At 43.3% G+C, this 26489-nt stretch overlaps 1 protein-coding gene across 4 annotated transcripts in view; it reads left to right on the top strand.

Annotated features, from left to right (window-relative positions):
- The window catches only part of LOC139407012 (collagen alpha-1(XII) chain-like), a 91801-nt gene that overhangs the window by 4544 nt on the left and 60768 nt on the right, over positions 1-26489 (top strand). For all 4 annotated transcript variants that reach the window (XM_071150255.1, XM_071150254.1, XM_071150253.1 and 1 more), the window contains exons 3-22: positions 2645-2761; positions 3031-3174; positions 4618-4677; positions 5894-6154; positions 6320-6484; positions 7055-7228; positions 7411-7701; positions 7816-8418; positions 9978-10256; positions 10374-10649; positions 11578-11850; positions 17704-17973; positions 20458-20724; positions 21240-21432; positions 21572-21696; positions 23929-24078; positions 24257-24376; positions 24934-25098; positions 25272-25418; positions 26164-26303. In XM_071150255.1, coding sequence (XP_071006356.1) covers positions 2645-2761; positions 3031-3174; positions 4618-4677; positions 5894-6154; positions 6320-6484; positions 7055-7228; positions 7411-7701; positions 7816-8418; positions 9978-10256; positions 10374-10649; positions 11578-11850; positions 17704-17973; positions 20458-20724; positions 21240-21432; positions 21572-21696; positions 23929-24078; positions 24257-24376; positions 24934-25098; positions 25272-25418; positions 26164-26303 — 4220 coding nt within the window. The remainder of the gene's footprint in view (positions 1-2644; positions 2762-3030; positions 3175-4617; positions 4678-5893; positions 6155-6319; positions 6485-7054; positions 7229-7410; positions 7702-7815; positions 8419-9977; positions 10257-10373; positions 10650-11577; positions 11851-17703; positions 17974-20457; positions 20725-21239; positions 21433-21571; positions 21697-23928; positions 24079-24256; positions 24377-24933; positions 25099-25271; positions 25419-26163; positions 26304-26489) is intronic.

Genomic DNA, 26489 nt, shown 5'->3' with positions numbered 1-26489 from the left:
TGATAAAGAAGCTAGGTCATGATAACGGAGCTAGGTAATGATAAAGGAGCTAGGTAATGATAAAGGAGCTAGGTAGTGATAAAGGAGCTAGGTCATGATAAAGAAGCTTGGTCATGATAAAGGAGCTAGGTAATGATAATGGAGCTAGGTATTGATAATGGAGCTAGGTAATGATAAAGGAGCTAGGTAATGATAAAGAGGCTTGGTATTGATAAAGGAACAAGGTAATGATGAAGGAGCTGGGTAATCAAATCAAATTTTATTTGTTAGGAAAACACTCATCCTGAGGCGGCGCTCCTAGTGGCCAGGGACTTTAATGTAGGGAAACATAAATCAGTTTTACCTGATTTCTATCAGCAGTGCAACCAGAGGGAAAACAATTCTAGACCACCTTTACTCCACACACAGAGACGATTACACAGCTCTCCTCTCGCCCTCCATTTGGCAAATCTGACCATAACTTTATCATGATATAGGAACTAGGTAATGATTAAGAAACTAGGTAATGATAAAGGAGCTAGGTCATGATAAAGGAGCTAGGTAATGATAATGGAAGGTACAGTAGATAATGATAAAGGAACTAGATAATGATAAAGGAGCTAGGTAATGTCTAAAATTATTTTCCAAAAACTGAGAAAAAACATTCTTCAGAAGCTTCCATGACCATTCATATAAATGACAGATTACAGCACTGCCTTCTTCTCATTAAATCAGGCTATAATCAGGCTATAATATTCTGTTGGCATATCATATAGACCCCGTATTTTCAAAAAAAGAGGTCATAGTAGCACCCACCCCCCACATTGGTAGGTTCCTTGTTGAATGGCTTGACATGTTGAGACCAGGATGCTCACTGACCAAATCTTGAACAAAACTTTTTGGCCCATCATTGAGGTTTGTGTGTGTGTGTGTGTTTGCGCGTGTTTGCGTGTGCATGCCTTTGTGGACTGTGTGTACATGCGCGTATGCCTGTGCTTGCTTGTGGTGTGTGTGCTTTAATTAAGAGCTTCGTTACAAAGAAAATGTGGGTAGTACTGTATGGTTTTGATGGGTCCATTTGGAAACAGAGAAGGAGCAGACCATGGCCCTTGAGTTGATCTGCCAGGTTGGTGGTTCTCATTTTTGATATCCTGTACTGGACAAGCTTCGCTCAGGTCATTTGCTGTGCAAATTTGCATTCAATTTGTCCTGAGTCATGGCTTTTCAACAATATTTTAGAATGATATTCTTGATCTCCACCAGCTTCCCTTTATTTAGAAAACCCTTATTTAGACTAGAACCCCATACTTACACTGCTATGCACCACTGCACTATCCACTGACACATTATCTTGTTATAGTTAATCAACAAGCAGATTAATCTTAAACCACTACTCATACTTATCATTTACTGTATTTGTCATTTTAGACATATTTAGACATTGTCATTCCTATATAGGCTATTTAAAAGGATACTCATGGATACCATTTTTATGTCTCAGCATCCAGTATGAAGGAAGTTAGAGGTAATTTCTCAAGCCAAAGCTAACTAGCGTTAGCGCAATGACTGGAACTCTATGGTATCTACTAGCATGCTAGCAGTTACCATAGACTTACAGTCATTGCGCTAATGCTAGTTAGCAATTGCACTAATGCTAGTTAGCAACTTCCTTCAAACTGCCCGTGGAGACATACAAATGGTATCCATGGGTTCATCTGACTCTGGGGAAGTAGATAGCGGCCTTCACTGCCAAAGGCATCCCTTTAATACTTTACTCTTGTTAATGCTGTTTTCTCTTAATAGCCTAACTTACTTAAACCCATCCCCCAACAGACGAATATCATTTTAAAATATTTCTAAAATATGTTCTCTGGTCCGTCTTGTACATGGAAACTTTTGTCCGGTTCCTTAAGTTGTTATAAACAACTTTTCATGTACATGTGCATGATCTTCAGACAGTCCATTCACTGTGACCAATCACATTTATGGTTTGTTTTGCTTTTCTATTTGATTTGTGTTTTCCTAATATATTTTTTTCATTGTGGATTCTCACTACTTAGCGCTAGAGGGGTTGGAAAAGATGTACCCAATGGTCTTAAATGGCGTTGTGTATTCTTTTAAGAGGTTTGCAATGGATGGGAGTCATACACATGGGTCAATCAAAAGCAACAATGTACTGAAGGCTATGTATGACTGCATGTCGGCCTTTACACAACCATGGTATATGAGGTATGAGAAGACTCCATTGTAAAATCCATTTCCACAAGTTTTATGAAAGTCATATGTTTTTGTCAGGTGACTCAGTTTAGGCATGACCTTATCAGCATGCAAAATGTTAGTTAGTCAATGTAAACAAAAGTCATTGTGCCCGTGGATCTATTTTTTTCCACCCTTTGTTATTCTCCTCGCTATATTGTATGTGCTTGAGTTGTTGACTGTGGTCGGACAGCTCAAACGAATGTAATTTTTCTCCAAAATGGCTGCTCGCGTCTCAAATGTTATGTTGCCTTGTCACCTCTTGCTGTTTGCCCCAACAATGAATCGGATAACTTCAACCTTGAAGTGTTGATTGTTGGGATATGTGTTACCTACACCTTATGTTTAATCATAAATACATTTATTTTTGCAAAAGCTGGAGTTAACATTGTCAAATTCTTTTTCACAGTTGAACCACCTTCAGACTTGAGATTTAAGATTTTAAATGAGAACACAGTACAAATGACATGGAATGTTCCACTAACACGGATAGAGGGATTCAAGATACAAGTGGCCTCAGACACAGGTGAGTGGTCTGTTTTTCTGCAGGCCATCTCTCTCAACTTCACTACCTTTACTGCAACATTACCTGTGTAGCAAGCAATCACTGCCATTGACATGACAAAACACCTACATTTCCTGTTTTCACCAATTCAATATGGGATCCACATATTAAAAATTTCATGCACTGAACTCCTAAGATTGTTAAGGCATAAATTGCTTGATTTTTGAGATTCAGAATTGTTAATTTCCTTAACCCTTAACTTTTAACTTTTAACTGTATTATTTCCATAGACGAACCAACAAAACATGTATCCCTCCCTGCCACTGCCACTAAGACCTCCATCACAGATCTGACACCAGACAAGGACTATGTAGTAACAATCATTGCATACTCTGGGTCAGAGGAAAGTTTGCCCATCTCAGGACAGCTCACAAGTGAGTCGTTTACTTTCACATCTTATGTAGACTATACTGATGAATGAAGTGAGTCGTTTACTTTCACATCTTATGTAGACTATACTGATGAATGAAGTGAGTCACTTACAGTCACAGACATTTGTTTAGTCTACTGGTGATTGATTCAGACTAGAGAGAGGAATGACACTGAATCACTGCATGGCCTTTATCACAGAGGCTGCATCCCAAATGACACCCTATTCCCTATGCAGTGCACACATTTTTTTTTTAACCAGAGCCCTATGGGCCCTGGTCAAAAGTAGTGCATTTTATATGGAATATGGTGCCTTTTGGGACACAGCCCGCCCCCCGCCTCTTATTTCAAATCAAATTGTATTTGTCCCATACCGTGAAATGTTTACTTAAGAGCCCTTTCCCAACAATGCAGTTTAAAAGTAAGAACATTATCAAATAGATAAAAAGAAAAGAGTAACATAATAATATAACAATAACGAGGATATATACAGCCTATATACTAGGAGTACCAGTACCATGATAGTGTACTGGGATACAAGGTAGTTGGGGTGATTGATTGACATGTAAGTAAGGGGTAAAAAGCAGAAAGTCCAGGTAGATATTTAATGAACTGTTCAGCAGTTTTATGGCTTTGAGGTAGAAGCTCAGTTCAGGAGCCTTTTGGTCCCAGACTTGGCACTCTGCTGGCACTTGCCGTGCGTTCGTAGAGAGAACAGACCATGTTTTGGTTGGCTGGAGTCTTTGACAATTTTTAGGGCCTTCTTCTGACACCACCTGGTATAGAAGTCCTGGATGGCAGGGAGCTCGGCACCAGTGATGTACTGATGTGATGTACACGCTACCGTCTGTAGTGCCTTGCGGTCGGATGCCAAGCACTTGCCGTATCAAGCGGTGATGCGGCCAGTCATGATGCTCTCAATGGTGCAATTGTATAACTTTTTTGAGGATTTAGTCTACTGGTGAATGATTCCAAATGTATAGAAAGAGGAAGGACAATCCATGGCCCTAACACAGAGGCAACCCCTCTCCCAAGTCTAACAGTGATTAAAGTATGCTGTAATGTAATATGAACTGCTTGGTGGGGAAGCCTCCTTGGCACCGGTCCTTAGTTCTGATGCTAGAGTCCTAAGCAGCCCAGTCCGGGTCTTTAGAGATTACTGAGAAAACTGCCGTAACTAATTGCATCAGTCCATTATAATTTGGGAGCTGGCTTCGCCTGCCTGCTCGTTGTGACCCCTAATGGATTTGATTTTATTAGAGACAACCTCATCAAATGTATACACAAAGTATATATTTATGTATAAATTCGAGAATACATTCCCCCCCCCCCCCCCTCCATGCTACTAGTTGACTCTTTCACATTAAGGTGTTGTGGGTAAGGTTAAATATATTTATTCGTTGTTTTTTTTACTCACATTGTTCTTTGTCTAATTGCTTGTGTTTCAGTCCAATCAAGTGGCACAGCACAAGGAGGTCCCAGGAAACCACAGGTCACAGACTCAGTCAGTAAGTCCATTGCGTCATTGTCCTTTTCTTTTTCTGACATTTCACAGTTAACAACATTTTCCAGTTTGTTCATAGGCTTTTTTACATTTCTCTTATTGTGCCTGGTCTCTTTCCGTTGGTGTGTGGTCGACATCACAGTAGAGGGAGTTTCCACATATTATTCTATTCAATGCCCCATTGTATAGTCAAATCAGTTTTTCTCGAAAATATAGATCATAACGTTGCTGCCTGTCATAGTCAGGCTGTCAATCATGCTAAGTGAAGGAGTTTGCACATGCTCAGTGTGGGGGTCAGTGGTGTGGAGCTAACACCTGTGTCAGGGGGCAGGACCTGGAAGAGAACACAGCCAGGTTGAGAAAAGTAGAAACCGTTATGGATACAGCTCTTTACAAGAGCACTGTGGCCTCCCCCAGCATGCTTACTGCTACTTGGGGAAAACCTCTCTCTCAGACGTTTTTTCTATCCAGAAGTCATACCTGGAAAATACCTTCCAGGTAACCCCCTATTCACCCACTGTACCTTCACCTTCACTTCACCTTTCGTAGTGTTCCCAAAGACTGTACCCGCTATGAGGGCTTACATCTCAAAGTATCACCCTAATAGTTTATATAACCATTTGAGCTGGATGGTGGCTGCTGGGCTTATATCAATCGGATTATTCTTGACTGCACTGTTGATGCCACTATCCCTAACCCGGTATCTGGTCTCGTGAGGATGGTGAATGACCACTGGCTCGTCAAATAAAAGTCTGATGAAGAGCCTGATGAATACAGCGCTGATTTTGGTATTCTGTCAAAAGGGATGGCTATAACATCAACATTTTTATTGCATTCTTTCCTCGTCACCTTAGGGTCCTATCTGAGCATTTGCATTTGCCAATAAGAAATATGAATTGATTTTCCATAGTTCCTGTCTAGTATATGAGTGTTAAGAGGGTAGTTTTCCTTGTTTTCTTCATACAATAATGTTAAAACGCCTGGACCAAAGTTTGCACCTGGAGGCTACTTTCATTGTTCACTGTATACATTTGCCCAGCAGCACTCTTCACATTGTTTTCTTTGGTCAATGATACAGCTATCGGGGACTTGTAAAGCTACGGAAACAGGACATGCTTCTCCTCAGCTCAAATAATTTGCCTCTCCCATTTTTTCCAGTCTATGCTACTTTTTTCATTTTCCTTCTTCTCTCCTTCTCTCTACCACTCCTTCTCTCTCAGAGTGCTCATTCAGTGCCATCACAGATTTGGTGTTCCTAGTTGATGGTTCATGGAGCGCTGGAAGAGACTTTAAATACATCCGTAACTTCATCTCTGCCATGGCGGGTGCCTTTGAGATTGGGGAAGACAAGACCAGGGTGGGCGTGGTCCAGTACAGCACTGATACCAAGACAGAGTTTAACCTCAACCAGCACGTGAAATGGGGTGAACTCCTCAGAGCCATCAACACACTGCCTTACAAGGGTGGCAACACCATGACAGGTACTTACCCATCCCATGTACAGTGCCTGGCTATACAATACACAATCATAACATAATACTAACTGACAAAGCCGTAGTTCGTCATTAACAACTCTCTGAGGTTGGTAGAGTGAATCGAATGAGCAATGTTATAACCAAAAGGGACGTCATGCCACTTTGTTACAGGTGAGGCCATGGACTATTTGCTGAAAAACACGTTTACTGAGGCAAACGGTGCCAGGAAAGGCTTTCCGAAGGTGGCCATGATTATCACAGATGGGAAGTCTCAAGACCCTGTGGAGAACATTGCCAAGAAACTTAAGAACATGGGGGTGGAGATCTTCACCTTGGGTATGTGACTACAGGCTACCTTTTTGTCATCTAACCCTGTTTATGTCTTACTGATACTGCTAATCCCGTCTATATATATATTCTATAGTCACGAGAGTAAATTGACGTATTCATATCACAACGTAAAGGATCCTGAAACCTACAAGTTAATAATGGTATGAAATGGGTTTCACAACATTTTGACCATGTTGTCATTCTTTCCAACTGAAGTTATGACATGGCCTGTTGAAAAATGTATATATTCCATAGTGAATCCAGCTGGTTGTTCTTAAAAGTGGAAAAGAAGGAAAGACCTCTTGCTTCATTTCACATCTTCATAGATCACTTGTTTTATTCAGTATAATAAGAACCTGAGTAACTATGCCGCAATTACATTCGGAATCATTTTCATGTGCCGCCATTGAATTTAACAAGGAGTGTTTGGACTTTATTGGTTTTAACTATGAATGAGTAAACCTTCTGAAACTGTCGGGAGATCAGAATTACAATGGTGATATGGAACATTTCCCCCAGTTTTTATAAGAGACCATATACATTTTACACCACTTTTTTGTTCTTTGTCCAATTTAGGGATCAAAGGAGCAGATGAGGACGAGCTAAAACAAATGGCTTCAACCCCCTACAGGACCCATGTCTATAATATTCTCAACTTTGACCTTATCAAAAATGTGCAGAAAGAGCTCATTACCCATGTGTGCTCGGGGGTGGACGATCAACTCAACTCGCTCGTCAGCGGAGAGGAAGGTAAAATGCAGTTTTACGACTCAAATGTTGGAAGTGGTTTTTGGCGTGGATAAACTTTGAAGAAATGATTAGAGATGAAGGAATTAATGGGGGTGGATCAAAACTTTTCCAGCTAGGGAGAGGAAGATCACTTCCTAACAAATTCCCGTTGTGATTTCTTTGTTGTGATTGTTCATTTACAGTTATTGAACCAGCATCAAACCTCAGAGTCATGGAGATGGCCTCCAAGTCTATGAGGGTGACATGGGACATTTCCTTTGGAGATGTCTCGGGTTACAAGCTCCAGCTGATCCCCATGATGGCCGGCAGCAAGCGCCAGGAGCTGTACGTGGGCGCCAGCCAGACCTCAGTGATGGTTACGGGCCTGTCTCCAGACACAGAGTACCAGATCAGCCTGTTTGCCCTCAAGGGCCTGACCCCCAGTGAGCCCATCATAACCATGGAGAAGACTGAGCCAGTCAAAGTGTCCCTTGGTGAGTATACTCTACAACAATATCTTAAAGTCATACTGTATGTCAGTCATTGTTGTAGTTATTCAGTGTCTGATTTTGTCATGACATGACAGATGTTTTTGTGTCCTCTTCTAGAATGTTCTCTTGGAGTAGACGTGCAAGCTGACGTTGTCATTCTGGTCGACGGCTCGTACAGTATCGGACTGTCCAACTTCGCTAAAGTCAGAGCTTTCCTGGAGGTGCTGGTGAACTCCTTTGACATCGGACAGGACAAGATTCAGATCAGCTTGGTTCAGTACAGCAGGGACGCTCACACTGAGTTCTACCTGAACACCCACCACGACATGAGCGCTGTGGTCAACGCCGTCCGGACGTTCCCCTACCGTGGCGGTTCCACCAACACCGGAAGGGCCATGACCTATGTCAGGGAGAAGATCTTCTTGACCAACCGAGGATCACGGCCAAACGTCCCCCGCGTCACTATCCTCATCACAGACGGGAAGTCGTCCGACTCCTTCAAGGACCCGGCCACCAAGCTGAAGAAAGCAGACGTTGAGATCTTTGCCGTGGGCGTGAAGGACGCTGTGAGGTCTGAACTGGAAGCCATTGCCACCGAGCCTGTGGAGACCCATGTGTACACCGTGGAGGACTTTGACGCCTTTCAGAGGATCTCCAAAGAACTCACCCAGGCCATCTGCCTGAGGATTGAGCAGGAGCTCCTCAACATCAAGAAGAAAAGTGAGTAGGACCCTTTTTTTTTTCTTTTTTGGCACATCCCACTCCCCCTGAGACCCCCTCGGAGAGTGGGGTCAAAGCCAGCGATCAGCCATTATTGATAGCGATCCTGGAGCAGTTAGGATTATGTGCCTTGCTCAAGTGCACATCGACATATTTTTCACCTAGTTGGCTCTGGGATTTGAACCAGCGACCTTTCGCTTACTGGCCCAACTCTCCAAACCGCTAGGCTACAGTAAGTAAAGGAATTTCTGAGCTAAATAGAATGTCTTGCAAACAAGAAATATGGGGAACATTTGTGTATGCCATATATTCTCAATGGAGATAATGGCCCAGCACCCAGTATTTCCAAAGTCTAAGATGTTAATGGAAGTGTCTTAGATACAGTATGTTTGCAATACAAAAATAAATGCTAGCATTCTTTGAATTACATAGTAAAAGTAAATCCGGGGCACTTAAATGAATATGATATGTTACTTTTCGTATGGTATGTATTAATTTGTGGAAGGTCATCATCCATGTGACAAATTACAATTCGTATGATATGTTATGAATTGCAGTTCATACAATATTTTACGAATTGCAATTCATACAATAAGTTATGAATTTTCAAAACGTATGATATGTTACGAATTCCAATTTTTTGCTAGCCTAGGGGTTAGGTTAAAGGGTTAAGGGTAGGTTAGCTAGCATGCTAAGTAGTTGCAAAGTAGCTCAAATGCTAAAGTTGTTTGTGATGAGATTCGAACAGTGTGTAAAGTGTGAAGCTAACATCTGGCACAGACAGTATCATACAACGCCATATGGCAGCAAGCAAGGAGCACAGATTTCCGATGTATAACTTACATCCGAAACATTAGTCAGTTTTTACATTTTTGATTTATTGATTTTGAGCAAATAACCATGTTTTGACATACTATACATGAGTAATTTGATGAATTGGATGAATTGTGGCAAAAATCATTTTTTCTACACTTTATTAATCAATGTAGTTTTGATCAACTGCTTCTATTTGGACAATTCGGAGAGAATAACTCTTGAAAATGACTCCACTCTACCTTGGTCTTGTTGGTCCATGACCTGAGAAGTAGAAGAGAAAATCCTAAGAGTGAATACAACATATGCTTGCAATTACATCTGTCACAATACTCTTTTTCAAAGTTATCATCTTCTGTTTAGCAATGTGTTACACACATGTAAAAGCTCTTGCCCTCTCAGGGCAGTAAGATGACTTGCATGTGGAAATATAATACCAAATATTAGTCGCTCTGCATTACATGGCCAGTGTATTGCGTAACTCACACAAGGTTTGGTTACTCATGATATATTCCTTACATAATAATCTATTATGACAACATAAAGAACTGTACACATAGAAAACAATACACTAATGGAATAGAGATGTTTGAGTGTTATTGAGGCTCCATCCCAAATGGCACTTGAGTCCCTATACAGTGCACTACTTTTGACCAGAGCCCTATGGGAGGCTGGGAATAAGGTGCCTTTTGGGACGCATCCTGAGTGTTGTGACCTAACGTGTAGTCATCTACCATCTCCTCCAGGCTTACTCCCACCGAGGTTGTTAACTTTCTCTGAGGTTGCCGCCAGGAGCTTCAGAGCCACTTGGGAGACCGATGCCCTCAATGTCCTGTCCTACCTGATCCAGTTCAGACCTGCTGCTGACGTCAACGGGGACTTTGTGTCCATGTCCTTGCCCGGGGACATGCTCACCACTCTGCTGCCTCACCTCACGCCCCTCACCCACTACGAGGTCAACGTCTTTGCCCAGTACACCGAAGGAGACAGCTTCCCTCTGAATGGATTTGAGACCACACTAGATGGTCAGCACCGTCAGACCAACAGATAAAGAATTTGATGCCAATGCCTTAACTTCTGTTCTAATATTTGTATAACCTCTAAATTCCTTATGACCTCTAATCCCACCGTCTTTGTTGCAGAACAAGGACCAGTGCGTAACCTGAGGGTTTCAGAGGAAACGACAGACAGTTTCCGGGTGTCGTGGGCGGCAGCGCCAGGGGCGGTGGTACGGTACCGTCTAACCTACGTACCAGTCAGGGGTGACAGCACAAGACTAGAGACAGCCACCGTCGGCGATGAGACCACCATCGTGCTGCCAGAGCTCTTCCCCTTGACAACGTACCGCGTGATGGTGGCTGCAGAGTACCAGTCAGGCACTGGTGCTGAGATGAAGATCGATGGCACCACCAAAGAAGGTGACTAGATCTCTGCTTATGTAACAGGCATCTCTGCACTTGCTTAATAGTATAGCTTTACATCGCAGTCCCTCACTGTGCTCAGACTAGGGCTCCTCTGCCTTGCAACGTCTTAGCCAATTATGTTATAGAAAAGCTATTTGAGACCTTTCATGCTGGGGACTGAGGCTAGGAATCCTACTCCCTTATACCATCCCTCCAGGGGTGTGAACTGAACATGCCTGCCTTTTGTTTCCGACAAAGTGTTCATTTTTTTCAACTTCGTGTTCTACTGAGCTAATTTTCCACCCCAAATTACTGTGTCATTCGATTTTTGTCGGAAAGGCATCACAAAGGGGTTGCAATCTAAGGGGGGATTTTTTTTCGATGCATACCGGAGGTGTGTTTGTGTGTGTGTGTGTCCAGTAATGCTGTAGTTTACAGCGTCGGAGCCAAAGGAACAAGGGGAAATAAACAAAAATGTACTCTTATTCACCACGGCAGCCACATTTTTCTGAGTGATTATCAGCTCTCAGAGCAGTTAGTGCCCACGGATGTTCCAGCTCCTTTAAATAAGGCAGCTGTTTACTTCCAGAGCCTTTGAAAGGGTAGAACGTATCCCAGCCTGTGCCTCTTTGGCATTCACCACCCATCTGTTTCAGAGATGGATTTGTGTTTTTACCTCAATCTTCTTCACAATGTTGCCCTTATTGTGCTATCCACTGCGTACCTTTCCAAAAATCTAAAGGTTTCTGTAATTATATGACTTAAGATTTGCATTAATGAAGACTTGTGGTATTTACAATCTGTCTTGTCTAACAACAGACTATAATCAGGCTATACTGGACACCTCAGCTAATTGGTCATATGCCATAGCCTACCCACAACAACTTCAACTTTGATTGGCTCCTCATTGACAGTGTGGCTTTTCCCACCTCTTCTCTCCCAGCGCTGGGATCTCCTCGTGACCTACAGGTCTTTGACCAGAACCTGTCCACCATGAGGCTTTCGTGGGCGGCGGCACCGGGCCGCGTCCTCCAGTACCGTATCATTTTCCGACCGTCGGCGGGTGGCGAGAAGAAGGAGGTGTCGGTGAAGGGAGGGAACACCAACACCCTTCTGAAGGACCTGCAGCCTGGCACGGAGTACGATCTGGCGGTCAGCGCACGCTACTCCTCTGGCCTAGGAGACCCTCTGGAGGGGAAAGGAACCACACTGGAAGGTATAAAGCAGAGAGTTGTTTCATTGGAGTGCAGCTAGAGTGGTGTTTGTGAGACAAGGGCGGATCCCGAAAAACAGTTATTCTCACAAAAACGTATGTAAAGTCTGAACGGTTTGAACTACAAGCTATTATGACCCCACTATGATGAGCTGTGACTTTCACGAACACGCTCTGGTTTGCTATATAATGTTCACAAGCCACACAAAAATCGTTAGAAGGTAAGGGGTTCGTCTACATAGAAGATCATAGGAAATCTGAGGACACAATGTCTATAATACTGTAATAAGCTCACATACACTACCGGTCAAAAGTTTTAGAACACCTACTCATTCAAGGGTTTTTCTTTATTTTTACTGTTTTCTACATTGTAGAATAATAGTGAAGACATCAAAACTATGAAATAGCACATATGGAATCATGAAGTAACCAAAAATGTCTTAAGCAAATCAAAATATATTTTATATTTGAGATTCTTCAAATTGCCACCCTTTGCCTTGATGACAGCTTTGCATACTCTAGGCACTCTCTCAACCAGCTTCACCTGAAATGCTTTGCCAACAGTCTTGAAGAAGTTCCCAAATATGCTGAGCACTTGTTGGCTGCTTTTCCTTCACTCTGCGGTCCGACTCATCCCAAACCATCTCAATTTGGTTGAGGTCGGGGGGTTGTGGAGGCCAGGTCATCTGATGCAGCACTCCATCACTTTCCTTCTTGGTAAAATAGCCCTTACACAGCCTAGAGGTATGTTGGGTTATTGTCCTGTTGAAAAACAAATGATAGTCTCACTAAGCCCACACCAGATGGGATGGCGTATCACTACAGAATGCTGTGGTAGCCATGCTGGTTGAGTGTGCGTTGAATTCTAAATACATCACAGATGGTGTCGCCAGCAAAGCACCCTCACACCATCACACCACCTCCTCCATGCTTTACCGTGGAAAATACACAGGCGGAGATCATCCGTTCACCCACACCGCGTCTCACAAAGACACGGCGGTTGGAACCAAAAATCTCCAATTTGGAATCCAGACCAAAGGACAAATTTCCACCTGTCTAATGTCCATTGCAACTTTTTTGGTTACTTTATGATTGCATATGTGTTATTTCATAGTTTTGATGTCTTCACTATCATTCTACATTGTAGAAAATAGTACAAATCAGGAAAAACCCTTGAATGAGTGGGTGTTCTAAAACGTTTGACCGGTAGTGTAGCTGCTGTCACAAACGCCACATAGCTGGATATTAATTTCCAACTGAGATTTTTTTCCCTCTACTTTTAGTATTCGTATACATTTGTATCATGTTTTTGCTTGGCAGAAACTTATTGTTCATTGACATTTGTCAATAAAACTCATGAATGCAACTGTTTATGCCAAATTTTGTGTTCTACTTGTAGCCCTGGTTGTCCTGAAAATAACATGGTATACAACTTCAATGTGAGGCTAAATCTAAGGGCAGAGCAAGCAGATGAATGAAGTAGCGAATTTCAGCTTTTTCACTGTGCGAATCCCTGGGACCAATTGGGTTGGAGGGAGAGGGAGAGTCAGCGAGTCAGCCATCTGGTTTTCCTATAGCTGTTTTAGTCAGCTCAGCTCCATCCCTCTGGAGGCTGGAGATCATGTTGTGTGCTTGTGTTTTGGCTGGCGGTCAAGCTGGTTGCCCCGGATCGCTGCCACAATAACACAGATACTGTATCACACCCAGTGGTGCTCACCTAGTTCTTTACCTGCCACTGTGGCCCATTTTCAATGGAATGGACTTTGAAGTAGCATCAGAGCTGACATAAAGCAGAACCACTAGGCGATATTAGACTGTTTTGATAACAGTCACACATGCAATGCAGTAGGAAGGAGCTAAAGAGGAGTCTTAAACTGAGAACATCTCATCCCTTTTGCCTTTTCCACTAAATCCTTCCCTTTTACATTCATAAAAAAAAATGCCAAGAGCTTGACGTTAGCCAGCCTTCCGTCTCCAGGCTTTGCACAATGGTGCATATTTGACTGGACCTTGACTTGGTGTGACTGGGAATGGGCCATGGTCCTTGAACGTGTCTGAGCCTGTCATGGATGCCGGGGCGACTGGGGAAGGCCCCGGGCCCCCTGCTGGCAGACTTTCTTCTCTCCTGAGGGACGTGGAGGAGTCGCAGAGTCTCTGAGTTAGTTAGTTTGCTGACACAGCATCTGGGACTCTCTCTGCTTTCGCTCACGCCACCAAGCCGACACACACTGATCACTTTGTGCTGGGCTCCACTGGAAGGCTAGGGACTCAACCACTGGGAAGAACCTATGGTATGGTTCAATTCCCAACTGAAAACAGGGGAATTACTGGATTTGGTGTGTTGCAATTTCTCCCACTGTAACAATGTTGTGTGAATTCCTAAAACAAAACTGAACCGTAGTGATATATTGTAGAAGGCACGTACTTTAATGATGAATATGTACAGTATCTAGCTGCAAGTCCTTATAAACAGAGCAAACTCCAATAATGTTGGCCCCAGTGAGGTAGTGGGGATTTGGAGTACATTTGACCCGGGGAGTCCATGTTGTGATTATTTGTCAGGCCCTATGCCTGGACACACTTAAGGGGTAGTGGACCCTCGCCCGGCTCCGGACTGCGTCCCAAATGGCACCCTTGTGCACTGTATAGGAAGTAGGGTGCCATTTTGGCCGTACCCTAGGCCTGCCTGTGGGAGTGACCGTTTCAGTGGAGCGTCCAGTTTGACCCGCAACACACTCCAGCACAGCTCCAGTCCCTATTGGGGGAAAAGGATGACTTCTGACTTGGAGTTCACATTCCTTTTCATTCCTTTTTAAATCGACGGAGCACACTGTATGTTTTCCCCCTACTAATTTAATATTTCGATGTGGTAGGAGGAGGACAGAATAATTGTAAGAAAACAAATGAAAAAGGAAAAGTGGTGAGATAATGAATGTTAAAGACAGAGGCGGCGCATGGAAAGTGTTACCTGGGAAAATACTTCAATGCTGTGCAAAAGCTGGCCGCCTCCATACTGAGCACTCCCCATCCACTTTCATCAGGGAGTGGTGATGACGAGGAGCCCAGACTGCCGGGAATCAAAAAGAACCAAAGCGAGGCATGGAAATTGAATCAACAACGAGCATAAAGGAGGTTGCAGGCCTAGTCAAGAGGTGGTTTACTCTTACTGGGACTCAGGCTCTGTAGCTATATACTGTAGTTGTCTTCCTTTAGGATAGATAGCACCTTAGAATCCACCCTCGCATTGAGCTGAACGTTTCCTCCCTCCCCTATCTGGCATTTGTCAGAGTTTATAAAGGATTCAAGCTGCTGTTGACTGATCCTCAGGGATGGCGTGAAGACAAACATGTAGTGGGCAGACTGCACTTCAGGACCTGCACTCTCCCTTCTATTGGACCAGGGTCTAAAGAATCTGAAAGCAAGGTTCAAACCTCAAACATTAAAGCTCCAGCTTGTTTTGACTGTGGTAGTGAACTTTTAGGCTCTTTTGGATTAATATCAGTGCTGGATACAAATGCACAGCAGATTTCTCCGATGGTTAGAGTTTTGTCTTGAGTCTTGAGGAGATTGCAACGTGCTTGATATGTCAAGGCTATTTAGAATGTCAACGGCCTGAACAAAATCAATGCTGCCTGGTGTTGGAAGGCTACAGTGAGTGCAGATAAAATAGAACAGAACAATAGTGTATATATTTTGTTACGTTTCAACAATTGACTCATTTGATTGGCTTAACATTGTTATTCAATGTTATGCAGGCAGCCGTAAAATCACATGGTTGTTTATTCAGAAAATATTCCAAGCCAAAATAGTGGATCGTTTTTTTTGGAGAGAAATGGTAAGTGTAGTGTTTAAAAGAAAGCGAGTTGAATTTACTGTGGTTTTGTTCAGTTTTGCCTTATAATAGGGTTGAGTGGGTTTCAGGCCGGGCCGCCGAGCGCCAGATTCCCTGCGAGAGCCGCCTGTGGCTTGATATTTAGAAAACCTCCAGACTCCCTCCCAGACATTGAAAGTGAGAGCCAATGCCAGTGGCTGCTGCTGTGCCTCTGTGGTGGAGACGGAGAGCCTGCCCATGTGGACTGAGGCAGTACATGTCCAGTAAAATGAAGGAAATTAGATTTTAGCCGGGACTGGAATGGGTTGCTTCAGATTATATTATGTTTGATAGATTCTTTTTGGCGTGGCAGTTGGAAAGACTTTTCCTGAAATCAGACGCAGCTTACTTGTTGATCTATAAAATTAAACACATGCTTAAAGTTAACATCTATCCCTGTACAATTCTTTGTCAGGAAAAAAAACCCAAATCTTTCTTTCCCCCCTGAGGTATAACAGTACTTCCATATGTTAGTTTTTCAATATGAAAGAGGACACATGTTCACATGTTGATTTGATGGGGAACCGGACGTTTGCGTTTATCGGTCAGCTTGTTTGGCTTCAGTGGTAAGATGAGAAAACGGACAAAGGGTAATGGTTTAAGTCAGAATCTGCGCGATGTGCTCGCGTTGTTAGATTGGTCACGTGTCTTACCAGTAAATATCCACCAGTAGTCCTGCTCTGGGCTATCCTAAAACGATTAATAGATTCTGTCTCGGATCCACCACACTATGTACCGAACACAGGTTTTGATGATTCATGAAAATGTCATCTTGTATTCGGAGGGTAATACTGGCTGTGGTCCACTATAATCGGTTGACTGTGCAGTGCAATATCCATTACAATCCCAATATGTCCATTGGCAGAAAGTGAAGTGTTGTATGTCTAATGGCTACTCTCTGTTACATTGTAGTTACATTGTTTAGTTAGATCACTCGACCAGACATGTTTCATTATTATCAAAAACAGACAGAGTTTGTACTGCTATGCAATGTTTTACCTCTATTCAACTCATGACCAATGTGGTGAGTTTGTTTTGCATCGCTCGGTTCCCAGGGTCGGTGAGCTATCGCCCTTAGGAGCAAACTCCGCCCGGCAGTGGCACAGAGTGATGCAAAACGAATGCGCCCAATGTAACATATACAATGGCGATGCAGATTGTCACCTCCATTCACAAACCCCAGTCATGTCTTTAGTCCCTATAGACTGCTGGCTCTGTGCAGCATAAGCTCCATGTGTCTTTTTGCAGTAACATGAAGCCATAAGCACATTAAATTAGTTTTGGTCTTGTTTAATGAAACAAATCTATATGTGAAGGCAAACCGGCTTCCCTTGTCTGCTTTATCAGTTAGGAACAGTGGTGAGAACCCACAACATGACCATGCTCTCGCATAGACCCATAGCTCCTGTCAGTGTCCTCCCTCCCTCCCTCACTTTCTCCATCCATCCAGTATATGAAGCAGATGTGCACTGTTGACCTTTAGTTTATTGGGAGTCTCCTATAAGTCAGCCCATATGTCACAGGTCCAGTCGGAGTGCGAGGCATGTTTGTCATCCGAGGTAGATATGTGGTATCTCTGCTGCTCTTTTGTCTTTATTGATGTGACTAGCTGTTTAACTATGCTGTCCTCTGGACACGGGTTTCAATGCTTTCCATTTTGAGTAGTGCCATTGGCCAGATGCAGTCAGTCAAAATGGATGCTTAGATACAGCTGGGCTGTGGGGATTTGTCAAAGGCACTGAATGTCTATGTTGTTTGCAAAAGTGCATATTGTTTACGGTTCTAAGCACCCTTTTTACTTGTTTATGTAAGATGATTTAGAGTTGAGCATTTTCTCTTCCTTTCCTGAGAAGTGCATAAGGGCCTATCCGGATAGTGTGGTGGAACGTTCATTGACTCTCATTAACCAACCATTGTATCCCGTATCCTCTCCCAAATCCTCACCCAGAAATCTGATCTTTTTTTCCCCTTTGTGTTTGTTTCAGAACTGGGCTCCCCCAAGGACCTTGTCACCAGCGACGTAACGGACACCAGCTTTGCTGCGTCTTGGACGGCTGCCCCTGGAAACGTGAAGATGTACAGGATCCACTGGAAGTCGTTGTACAGTGACGAGTCAGGGGAGAAGACGGTCCCTGGAGATGTCACCAACACTGTCCTGGATGGTCTGACACCTGAGACCCTCTACCAGGTGTCTGTCGTGGCATCCTACGGCAGAGGAGACGGGGACCCACTGACTGGACAGGAGACCACCGATGGTAAGACTTATTACACATCACCCTCCGTTCATTCTGTCTGTGGCCAGGGAAGGCTCTCAGTGTTGGACGTCAGAGGTGGACACAATGGTAGCATCCCAAACTGCAACCTATTCCCCATACAGTGGAACACTTTTGACCAAGGCCCATATGGTCCTGGTCAAAAATAGTGCACTAAGTAAGGAATAGGGTGTCATTTGGGACACAATCAATGTCTCATCACTGCTAGGGATTACCAAAGTAATGAGTCACTGAAGTGGTGCTAGTTGTGGCGGTTTGGATGTATCCATGAAGCATTTTGTAGATCTGTCGAACGGTTTGAAACTCTCCTTGGGCCATCACATATATTTTCATACAATAGCACCATGCCAGTGCCAAGATTGAGATTTTTTTTAAAACAAATTGATAAAATATGAAAATATTCCATTCCAGTGCTCATCATCCTCACTCTCTGGAACTCTTTTGTCTTGGTGTCGGGTATTTTGGAAAAAGGTCATTTCTAAGACTCCCTTTTAAGCTGTGGTTTGCAGTGGAAAGCAGAGGTGGTGACAGTTATTATGCATTATGTGTTCTAGAATCTAAGATAACCTCACTTTTGTGGAGGGGATTTTTAAAATTGTAATCATGCATTTGTTGGCACATGGTGTAATGTGTCCTGTATACTGCTGTTAGGGTGCGTGGGAGCAGTATTTAGACACACTATCAAATCCAACACACATCACTCTATCCTACACATGGGAAATCACATTGATGGAAATGTCCTCAAACACTTGAGGAACCAGTGAGATGGTTTGATTAGACATTTGTAGATATGGAACGTAATTTAGTTCATTGACTCTGGCAGGCCAAGTCAAGCATATTTTGAACAGTAAATAACCTCGAGACATTCTCAGGGGACCTCACCTTTCATATCCGTGCTTACCTCATTACGTTCGCACAGCGGAACCAATGGATCTCCGGTAACAGGGTTACAGGTTCATTCAGGTCAATCAACACATTGAGAAGTTGGAGGTCATGTGTTTTTCCGCCAATAACAATCCTCCTAGTGAACAAATGAAGACTAGTGGTCTGACTTTTTTTCCTGGGATAATTAACTGTTTGGAAGGATTGCCTTTGGTTTGACTATTCTTGTGTGCCGAAATGGTGGAACAAATGCACCTTATTACATGGTCTATGGAGCTTAGCTTCATTCACAATAGGGGAAAGGCAAAGTTAAAGGTCCAATGCAGCTGTTTTTTTAAAATCAAAATATCAATTCATTTCTGGGTAACACTTAAGTACTTTACTGTGATTGTTTTCAATTAAAATGGCAAAAAAAGAAACAAAAATAGCTTCTTAGCAAAGAGCAATTTCTCAAGACAGAATTTTGCTAGGACTGTCTGGTCGCGGTCTGAGTGAAGGGTCCTAATTGGATTAGCCTAATGGGAGGGATATGTTACCTGAAAACTAGCTGTTATTGGCAGAGGTTTGAAACTCTGTCTATTATTGGTCTATTGACTTATACCGCCTGGTGATGTCACCAGGCAGGCCAAAACTCCATACCACCAAAATAGGCTGACATTTCTGGCGGCCTTTTCAAACAGCTCTTACACTAAAAGGGCATTATCAGAATTTAAAAAATGTCACATTATTATTCCAACCTCATAGTGTGCAAATATACAGTTGAAGTCGGAAGTTTACATACACCTTAGCCAAATACATTTTTATGTGGATATTTTGAAGCAACATCTCAAGACACCAGTCAGGAAGCGAAAGCTTGGTCGCAAATGGGTCTTCCAAATAGACAATGACCCCAAGCATACTTCCAAAGTTGTGGCAAAGTTTAAAGGCACAGTCAACTTAGTGTATGTAAACTTCTGACCCACGGGAATTGTGATACAGTGAATTATAAGTGAAATAATCTGTCTGTAAACCACTGTTGTAAAAATGACTTGGTTCATGCACAAAGTAGATGTCCTGACCGACTTGCCAAAACTATAGTTTGTTAAACTTCTTAGGGCTGCAATCCCGTTAACGGGATGATATGACAACAGCCAGTAAAAGTGCAGGGCGCCAAATTCAAAACCACATCCTGTTTGGATTTCTTCTCAGGTTTTTGCCTGCCATATGAGTTATGTTATACTCACAGACTCATTCAAACAGTTTTAGAAACCTCAGAGTGTTTCTATACTAATAATAATATGCATACATTAGCAACTGAGACTGAGGAGACTGAGGAGCAGGCCGTTTACTCTGGGCACCTTTCATCCAAGCTACTCAATACTGCCCCTGCAGCCATAAGAAATTAACAAGACATTTGTGGAGTGGTTGAAAAACGAGTTTTAATGACTCCAACCTAATTGTATGTAAACTTCCGATTTCAACTGTATCTAAAACACAGAAAAATCAAGTTTTTGACTTCACTGGGCCTTTAAGATAAACAGATTTAGATCATTTTTCTCAACATCCTCGCTACGAATCGAACATTCTCCTCCTCTCTGTCCTCAGTGTCTGCTGCTGCGAAGGCTCTGACTGTGTCCGATGAGACCGAGCGAAGCATGAAGATAACGTGGATGGCGGCACCGGGGAAAGTCATCAACTACAGAGTGACATACGTACCCACCGATGGCGGCAAAGAGATGTTCGCCAAGGTTCCTGGCACCTCCACCTCCACTGTGCTGAAGCGACTGACGCCCATGACCACTTATGACATCACAGTGCACCCCATCTACAAGCGGGGAGAAGGAAAAGCAAGGCAAGGAGTAGGAACGACACGTACGTTGGTCCATAATTCAACCCCATGAGATGAGAGACAGTAGGGTGCAGTGGGAAACACTGTGGGAGTGGGGCAGGTATCTTTCACTAAGGACACCTCAGAGACTTGGTTAATACACACATATATTTAACACAAAGTTAAATAAAGGTATAAAATAATATATATATGAGAGAGAGAGAGAGAGAGAGAGAGAGAGAGAGAGAGAGAGAGAGAGAGAGAGAGAGATGGAATGACATTGGGTTCTTAGATGCCAGAATGGCACCATATTCCCTTTGTAGTGCACTACTGTTGATGTGCATATGGTTCTGGTCAAAAGTAGTACGCTCTATAGGGCATAGGATGCCATTTGGGACCCATGCTGGGACTCAAGACTTGTATTATGGACTAATGAGAAACTGACTGGAATGTGGGTTGGCTGATCTCATTGAAAAATGACTAGCTTTGCCAAAGATGAAGTTACGATCTTTCTTCATGAGTTTGAACTGATATGTTTGCTCTGTTTGTCCCCTTGTAGTGTCACCTTACAAAGCTCCCAGAAACCTGAAGACCTCGGACCCTGGCAAGACCAGCTTCAGAGTCTCCTGGGACGCAGCCCCTGGAGATGTGCGTGGCTACAAGGTCACATTCCACCCCAGTGGCAATGATATCGACCTAGGAGAGCTGCTGGTTGGGCCCTATGACAACACTGTGGTATTAGAGGAGCTCAGGTGAGAGACAGGAAGTTATAACCCCAGACATGAAGTCTTCTGCCTTGTGACATTTTCTGCATCCCAAATAGCACCCTATTCCATATAGTGCACTACTATTGACTATAGTCATTTGAATCTCATCTCTCCATCTCATCAGGGCCGGAACCAAGTACTCTGTAGCAGTGTTTGGAATGTTTGATGGAGGCCATTCTGCTGCACTGGCTGGAGAGGAGAAGACTACCCTCTCCGATGCACCCGAAGTCCCATTGGAACCTTGGAACGGTAAAACCTTACAATACCATAACGTAACCGACTACAGACAAACAGACATTTGTTGCATCCTAAAGGGCACCTAATTTCCTAGCTTTGACCAGAGCAGTGCACTATATAGGGAATAGGGCGCCGTATTGGAGGCTGCCACAGAACAACCACTCAGATAGACACACAGACCAAACCACAGACACACAGTGTCCCAGCCACAGCCCATCTCTGTTCCCATCCGTTAGTAGAGCACAGGACCGGCTTTCCCACTGCAAGTTAGAGTATGACGCTAATCATCCCATTACAGGGAATTATGTGTCTGTCTAAACTAATCCACATCACAAACTCATTGGAATAAAGCACCACATCACACTGCCATCAATTCTAATCACTTGTAGCTGTTTGGCTTCAATGGCCTATTTTCTGCCTCATATCATGTTAAAGGCACTTTCAAAAATCCCTGGAGCGTTTGGTACCCTGATCACGCTTTAAAGCATGTGCGAAACGCAATCGAACACTGGCTGAAACGAATTCTGGACCTGCGTGAGTAGCGGGTCCAAGATCCAGGACCAGAGTACCAGGTACTGTGACGCGACAGCGCGAGTCGGGTGAAACTTTTTGGCCCGTTATAAACAAGCTAGCTCGCTAACGTCATGGAGAATGTGCGTCTTGCTAATCGCACGAGAAACAATTATTTTTCTGGTCTCGTGAAAGCAAAACATATTCTGTAGAATTCTCACAAACGCTCCAGGAAACTGAACCAGGGTACCAAATTTCATATGGTGCATATGATACTTATCACAGCATGGTGATAAGCAAGACATTATGATATTTGTAGGATCAATTAATTATGGGTGATATGTCTTGACCTCCTTTTTCTTGCAGTGCCACTGTGTGATGACTTGCACTCCCCCACAACTCCAAACGTTCAGCGTGCCAAACATGTTGTGTATCTTTTGCCACAAACAAATATTTCTCATCACTGTGCCCATTTGACCCAGCAGCCATATTGTTTCTTCCTTAATCCTTCCTGACATGCAAAAGTTAATATTTCTCATTTTTACTTCGCAAATAAAAAAAATAGTTATGGAAAAAAAAACGTTCCTGCTTTTAATTAGAGATGTTTTACAACCAGGAGAGTATGCAGTGCACCCGAGCTGCCGCGGAGCAAAGCTCTATGCGGCTAGGAAAATGTTTCTCATAAAAGACCCTAAGAGAGCTGCTGACCTTGGCCCGAAATTCCTCTCAGTAACGGGGAGCAGACACACTGACACACAGTGACACACTGCCCACCGCACCATGACCAGACTTAAGTCGTTAAGACTCCTCTACAGTGTCTTACCGTCTCAGTTGATGACAGGTGGTTTTGTTGGGGAATGTCTCATAGACTTACATTGAGCTTACAAGCGTTTTGTTTACCCGCGATGTGTAACTCAAACAAACTGCTTCCATATATAACCAGATACACATTTTACGAGGGGCTATCCCCCACACATCGTCAAGCACCTGTTTCTCCATGCTGCAGTAAAGAAAGTGGGTAAATGTTTGTTTTCTCCTCTAACCTGTTTTCAATTGCAGATACAGTGGGCAGATTGCATAGCTCCGTGTCTGAACGACTCTGGGTCCTTTTGCTCGGCTGCAGGACGAGCGAGCAACCACCCTTTCACCCCCACAGGTGTCAAGGAGCGAGCACAGCAGGAATGTGCAATAACTCGGGGAGAGGAGTCTCTCGTATATCGTTTGTGAGCTGGTTGCTCTTGTTGTTCAGAGGCAGGGGACAAACCCAACGACAGAAACCCCACAAGCATCCCGAAGAGCCGCAGGCCACAAAAAGCTTTTTGGATATACACAGAAAAAAAAGAAGATGGACCCCCAGGGGAAAGAAAATAGTTGATCCCCCCCCGCAATATAAAAATACTGCTGCAAAACATGTTGAAGCAATAGATAGTATATTGTAGAAACATTATTGTATAGTACGTATAGTTTTTTAGTATAGTTATTGTGATATTTGTAATGCTTTTCTGCCTCCTGCTTGTTGATGTCTGTATTTGGTGTGTGTATTTTGCCTGTGCATGTCTGTCTGAAACTGATTTTTTAAATTATTCTATTGTTCTTTGGCACCCCTCTCCTCGTCCCTTCCTACACACATCCTCTCTACTGTCACACTACATGGACTGTACTAAGTGGTCACATCCGAGGGGTGTCCATGGTATCAGGCCTCCCTTTCACGGCCCTCTCCTCCACCCCTTACAGAAACCAAGTGTAAGAGCCAGGCCAAGGCTGACATCATCCTGCTGGTCGATGGCTCATGGAGTATTGGCCGTCTGAACTTCAAAACCATCCGCGCCTTCATCGCTCGCATCGTTGGTGTCTTTGACATCGACCCTGATAGAGTCATGATCGGTAATCTTTCTTTTGATCAAATCCCATTAGCAATGTGTACGATGGCATAGGTTCATCACCCAACTTGATTGAGTTTGATCTGGAGTTGATGCCATAATTGAAAATCAATGTTATATTCTGAACAATCACTTTGATTGGAGGTAGGTATAGTCTCATGCTGTGTTGTGTGTGTCTCCAGGTATGGTTCAGTACAGTGGAGACCCCAAGACTGAGTGGCATCTGAATGCCCACCCAACCCGTGACGGGCTTCTCAAAGCTGTGGCTGACCTGCCCTACAAAGGGGGAAACACCATGACAGGTGACGTATCATCAAATGAAGGGATAACTCCAAGCTGTCATCTGTTTTAAAAAACCTAAGCTAACTTAACTTACTTTAACTTAAAATAACTTCACTTAACTTAATCATGATAAAAGTCCAAGCAGATGTTTTTATCTCAATATCAAATAATTTCAGACTAACAATTAAGTACCCAGTGTGATTGTTTTAAATGAAAATGGTAAAAAAAAAATTTTTTAAATGCTTCTTAGCAAAGAGCAATTTCTCAACCAATCATTTTTCTAGGACTGTCTGAGAGTGGTCTGAGTGGGGAGGGGAAAACTGAAAACTAACTGTTATTGGCAGAGAGGTTTGGAACTCTCTTTCTTATTGGTCTATTAACTAATTTACCGCCTGATGATGTCACCAGGAAGGCCAAAACTCCATCCCACCAAAACAGTCTTTTCAAACAGCTCTTACACTAAAATGGCATTATCATAATTTTCACAATTTCACAGTATTATTCCAACTTGTGGAAATGATATAAAATAATATACTGCACTGGGCCTCTAAACAATCTCTCAAATGTCTCTCTGTAGGTATGGCCTTGAACTATATCCTCACAAACAACTTCAAGACCAACGTGGGACTGCGTAAGGACTCGCGTAAGATCGGTGTGCTCATTACTGACGGCAAGTCGCAGGACGAGATCATCACCAACTCCCAGGTGCTGAGGGATGAGAACATCGAGCTCTACGCCATCGGTGAGTGACCCTCCTAGTGTAGAACTCAAAATCTGTCATGGTTCAGCTAATCATCAGGTCGTGACCATGTCAAGTGAGTTTTCAACGCTTGGACTGTATGAAACAGACGGATGAAAGAGTCTTTTTGTCCAGACTCCACATAAGTAAATATTGTGGTGTTGTGTGACTTTTAGGTGTGAAGAACGCTGATGAGAATGAGTTGAGATCCATTGCCTCAGACCCAGATGAGATTCACATGTACAATGTGAATGATTTCTCCTTCCTGCTAGACATAGTGGATGAGCTCACCATCAACCTCTGTAACAGTGTGAAGGGTCCAGGTACTGTAAGGCCATCTCTCTCTCTCTCTCTCTCTCTCTCTCTCTAATTCTCTCTCTTTCTCGCTCTCGCTCTCTCTCTCTCTCTCTGATTATCTAACTCTTTCCCAATCACCGAGAGAAACATGGATTTGTGAAGCAATGCTCAACTTAAAGTTTTGCTATTGTAAAATGATTCTCCCGAGTCAAGCTGTGTATTGTACTTGGTACAGCGGTTAGGGGTCTTTCTAATCTAAGATGCCAAAAGCAGCACAGATGGCAGAGAGCAGGCATTAGAAAGTAATTTAATCTGTCACCCAGAACAAGCTGTACTGATCTCTCCCATCAGTTGCATAAATGGATTAGCATAGAAGGCAGAGAATAGCAATAAGAGCAGCGTGATTGATGAGACGAGCCAATGAAAAGACAGATTGAACGCCAACACTTGGATTTTGTCTCGAAGGTTGCCTCACACACTTGATAAATTGAGTTTCTTCACTTATGTTACATAAGGTCCACCCATTTGATGGAAACGTTTGATTTTTGGACACACTCCTGTCCTTAAATCAAATTTAGGAGGAAACACAATGGTGATTTACTACACGGGGAGGTGAAACTATTTCCTCAAGAAGACTTTGGTCTGATATATAGAAACAGCTCCAACAGCCCTGTGTCAACGAGGCTAAGGTGTTCGGGACAGATTTGTGAGAGTGTTCAGGTCGTGAAATATTTGACGTGTTTGCGCACATTCTTGCTGCTTCTCGTGCAGGGGGTCTAGACCCGCCCACTAACCTGGTAACCTCCGAGGTAACACACCACTCATTCCGTGCTACCTGGACCGGTCCTGAAGGTCCTGTGGAAAAGTTCCGTGTCGACTACATGCCTGTGGTGGGAGGAATCACCGAACAGGTAAGGCTATAGCCTACAGTACTGTACCTCACTTACCTCACCTCTCCAAGTTCAGCACATCTCTCCACGTTTACTGCATTTGAACTGAAGAGCGTCAGCTCTCACACCTGCTTTAGATACAGTACACCCAAAATCGAATCAAATCCAAGTTTATTGGTCGCATACACAGGTTAGCAGATGTAGCGG

Source organism: Oncorhynchus clarkii, chromosome 4, assembly GCF_045791955.1.
Source record: "Oncorhynchus clarkii lewisi isolate Uvic-CL-2024 chromosome 4, UVic_Ocla_1.0, whole genome shotgun sequence".
Taxonomy (NCBI): domain Eukaryota; kingdom Metazoa; phylum Chordata; class Actinopteri; order Salmoniformes; family Salmonidae; genus Oncorhynchus; species Oncorhynchus clarkii.
The sequence above is the reverse complement of the archived record's forward strand: the minus strand, read 5'-3'. Positions and strand labels throughout refer to the sequence as shown.